This window comes from Nicotiana tabacum, chromosome 7 (genome assembly GCF_000715075.1).
Source record: "Nicotiana tabacum cultivar K326 chromosome 7, ASM71507v2, whole genome shotgun sequence".
Taxonomy (NCBI): Eukaryota; Viridiplantae; Streptophyta; class Magnoliopsida; order Solanales; family Solanaceae; genus Nicotiana; species Nicotiana tabacum.
Window position 1 is genome coordinate 39,952,692 of NC_134086.1, and position 4,487 is coordinate 39,957,178.

At 36.9% G+C, this 4,487-nt stretch overlaps 1 protein-coding gene across 1 annotated transcript; it reads right to left on the reverse strand.

Annotated features, from left to right (window-relative positions):
• Nucleotides 1-352: 352 nt before the first annotated feature.
• On the reverse strand, nucleotides 353-1,836 carry LOC142182531 (uncharacterized). The gene is made up of 2 exons (XM_075256764.1): nucleotides 1,626-1,836; nucleotides 353-931 (listed from the first exon to the last, which is right to left on the reverse strand). Exons 1-2 carry the CDS (start codon nucleotides 1,799-1,801, stop codon nucleotides 544-546), a joined length of 564 nt encoding a protein of 187 aa, XP_075112865.1. The 5' UTR covers nucleotides 1,802-1,836; the 3' UTR covers nucleotides 353-543.
• Between the last annotated feature and the right edge of the window lie 2,651 nt (nucleotides 1,837-4,487).

Sequence of the window (4,487 nt, forward strand, 5' to 3'; positions counted from 1 at the left end):
ACAATTCTAGAAAATAATTTCCTTTAAAAATTTATTTCTCGGGCTTGGGACCTCGGAATTCGATTCCGTGCATGCGCCCAAGTCCCATATTTTCCTACGGTCCCGGAGGTCCGATTCCGTTTACCCAAAACGTTGACCGAAGTCAAATTAGCTCATTTTATAATCAAAACTTATCATTTTTCACAGATTATCATATTTAAGCTTTCCGGCTACGCGCCCGGACTGCGCACACAAATTGAGGTAACTCTAAATGAGGTTTTCAAGGCCTCAGAACATGGAAGTTTCGTTTTTAAAACAAGTGATGATCATCACAGAAATATAAATCCATTAAATGGTTTAATCAAATGCAGCTTCCAATTGTTTCGATATCAAGACATAAGAAAAGCACCAGGCATGAAAAACGATGCCAAAACACAAACCCAAAGATAAATTGTTCAAAAAAATTGTAAATGTTTTGAGTACCGTATACCACAGTACTATTTAAACTCCGATCCGAGGAATGAGCAGCTTGAACAGTTGATATTTTCCTCCTCCGGCCATTGCCTAAAAGAAGTGAATCAAATTGGGATAGCGGATTTTGTCATCTTCTTCATCATCAGAAGCCAGCCTCGTCTCGTCTATAGGACGTAGACGTTCCAGGTTCAAGCTCTCCAGCCTTCGGCACAAAAACGGATGCTCCTCACTATAATAAGTTGAATTAGCTTCCAGAGAAAGCTCAAGATTAGATACTGGATAAATACTAGCCTGCTCATTTGGTCCATTTCTTGGTGGTGGCGCCGCCTTTTCACGGCTGGTTCCAGCAACATCACCCGCCCTCCGTCGGATAGACAGTGGAGACGACAAAGGAAAACGGTTTTGCACCATTGGTTGTTGCAGCTGCTGAAGGATTGGTAGTGGGATCAGCCCTCCATTTGCAGCTGCAGCAGCAGGCCTAATAACATATGGGACGCAAAATAATTAGCAGAACTGCAAAAATAATACTCTACTCTACCCAGAAAATTACGTACATTCAGATCATATACTCCCTCCGCTCTAATTCATGTGATAGTTTTTCCTTTTTAGTCTGTCCTAGAAAGAATGTCACATTTTTATGTTAGAAACAATTTAACTTCAAAATTTTCATATTACTGTTAATGAGATGATTTATGGCCGCACAAATATCTAAGACTTATTTTAGACTACAAATTTGAAAAGTCTTTATTTCTTTCTTAACTTTAGTGTCACGTCAAATGGTGCTACATAAATTAGGACGGAGGAAGTATTACTACTATAAATTTCAAAATTATCAGATTTTAAAGTGTTACTCCTCATGAATTCGTTATAAATAAGTAGCACAGTTTTTCTGTCACTCATGTATTTTATTAGTATGAATAATTACTGGATTATTCATGAACACTAGCTAGTAATTTTGTGAAAATAACAGGTTTATTCAAAGAGAGAATGTTAATTTTGTCAAATCCTGTTCAATGCACGGGTTAGAAACGTAACTTAAATTCATATTATGCGAAAAGTTTTACTCTAAAAAAGCATTTAGTGATACACTACAATACTAAATCAAGTAAAGAAAGAGAAAAAAGAAGCATTAATTCCTTTTGTTGAAAGTATAATGAAATAAATAATCATACCCATTTCCATTTCCAGAGTAGGTATTATTCCTGTTGATAACAATAGTTGTAGGAGCATTGACAATGACATTCATAACAGTCTGCTGACAATGGAGATGTATTGGCGTTAAGGGAGTAGAACTACAAGTTCTTGTACAGCCTTGAGAAAAACTTGGGCAGTGTTCTGCACACCCCATCAACACGAATATCCTTGGTGGGAAGCTCGTAATAGTACCCCTATTTTCACTAACAACGTAACAAAAGCAATTGTACGTTATACTATCAGTGTACGTAATTTCATTAATAGAAATATAAGTCATTTATCAAGAGGTTATGAGTTTGAGCCGTGGAAACAGCCTACTGCAAAAATGTAGGATAAGGTTGCGTACAATAGACCTTTGTGATCCGACATTTCTCCGAACCTCACACATAACGAGAGCTTAGTGCAGCGAGCTGCCTTTTAAAGAAGTCATTTATCATGTTTTGCAGGTTGCTAATTTATTCTTAAAAACTTATGTGTATAAAATTAAAGGAGACTTGATTTACACTACCAATTTATAAAAGTTAAGTAATCCCTGGTTAAATTTACACATTTCTAGTCCTCAAAACACCGAGATATATAAATTAATATGGGAAAATAAGAATAAGGTAGATTGAGCTTTCACTAATTTGTTTCAATCAGACTTTTAACTTTTGTTTCATAAGTTATGCGTATTGCTGGTAATATGGCTAGATATGGATATCACAACACTAACCAGGGGCGGAGGGAACATACGGGTTCGGTCGAGCCCAATAGCTTTGGTTCAAACCATGTATTTGTCTTAAGAAATTCATTGAACATGTATAAATTATTGATTTATAATTAGAAACCAGTAATTTAAAAGATTTAGAATCTCGAACCAATAAGTTTCAAATCCTTCCTCCGTCTCTTGATATTATAAACACGTAAGTTGGATGTTTGCAAGTATATACGATTACTCTAAATGGAATATTTGGGAAAGCATAGAAGAGTTAAATTGTTTAATTACAATGCTGTTTGAGAAAAAAAGAAGATTATTGCTCGTAAGACACATAAGCACATATATATAAGAAATGATTTTGAGTTTACCTTATATCCCTAGCAACTTGAGTTTCCACTTCAACAGGTGGACAAAAGCGTAACTCCACTGGCTGTTCGCCAGGCAACTATATTCCAAAGCAAGGAGGAAATTGATTTAAAAAATTGTATTATAGATCGATGCTTATGAGTTCGTAAATGGACAAGTTTCTTTTTAACTGTAAAAATTGTTGGTAATAAACATCCTGCAAAAATAATATTCATGATAATAAAAGCGGAATAAGAACGTAGCACCGAGATATGGTAATTAACAAGAATAAAGGAGTAACAACGACACCAAGATTTTTACGTGGAAAACCCTTTTGAATAAGGGATAAAACCACGACCCTGAGAAGAGCAATTGATATCACTATAGAAAGGAATTTTACACTTTGTAGGTCTGAGTAAAATATTCAAAAGGCCACTACAACACTCAAAAGAAATAACCCTCTTTTGAAATTCTCACCTTACTACAATATCACTCACTCTCTATTTTTCTCACAGACTATTTTCTTATACCCTGCCTGTGAAACCTCACTCTTTCTTTCTAACTCTCAGATATATTTTTCCTCTGAGATTGGTGTATAAAATGAGAGCGGAAGCTCTCCTTTCATAGGCAGAACCTCGCCTACTACGCTTGACATTTTTCATCTGCACGCCTACCATATTTGACAAATGTAGAAAGAAATGTGGGCTGCTGCTAATCAAGGAAGGAAGATTTCTTCCTTGATTTATAGGATGGACCCCATAAACCTCCCCCTCCAGTCCCATTAACCTGAAGGATGTAACACCGGAGGTTCTAGTTTGAGTGTATGCCGACAAGTTCTTTACATAGCTCAAACTTGTCTCTTGGTACCACTTTGGTCAGCATATCCGAAGGATTCTCGCTTGTATGGATCTTCCTTACCTGCATAGACCCATTCTCTATCCTTTCTCGAATCCAATGATATCTCAAGTCGATATGCTTCGTCCTTGCATGATATATGGTGTTTTTGCTCAGGTCTATTGCATTTTGACTGTCACAATAGACGACATACTCCTTCTGATGCAATCCAAGCTCTTGAAGGAACCGTTTGAGTCATATCATCTCCTTGCCAGTTTCTTTAGCGGCAATGTACTCTACTTCAGTTGTTGAAAGTGCAACACACTTCTGCAACTTAGACTGCCATAATATAGCTCCCCCTGAAAATGTAAACAAATATCTAGTAGTGGATTTTCTGTTGTCAATGTCACCTTCCATATCAGCATCTATATAGCTCTTCAATATTGGATCAGATCCTCCAAAGCACAAACTATCTCCCGTGGTACCTTTCAGGTACCTAAGTATCCACTTGACTGCTTCCCAATGTTCCTTTCCAGGATTTTCAAGAAACCTGCTGACAACACCAACTGCGTGAGCAATATCAGGTCTAGTACATATCATTGCATACATCAAGTTTCCGACTGCTGAAGAATAAGGAACTCTAGCCATGTTCCTTTTCTCCTCCTCTGTTGTAGGACACATCTTTTTGCTCAACTTTAGATGACTAGCAAGAGGTGTGTTGACTGGCTTAGCATTCTTCATGTTGCAGCTTTCTAGTATACGTTCAATGTACTTCTCATAAGATAGTCACAACTTTTTACTTGTTCTCTCTCGAATTATCTTCATCCCTAGAATTTGTTGTGCTGGGCCCAAGTCCTTCATATCAAATGACTTGGACAAATCTCTCTTCAACTTTGCGATCAGCCCCTTGTCTTTTCCTACAATTAACGTGTCATCCACATACAACAACAATATAATAAAGTTA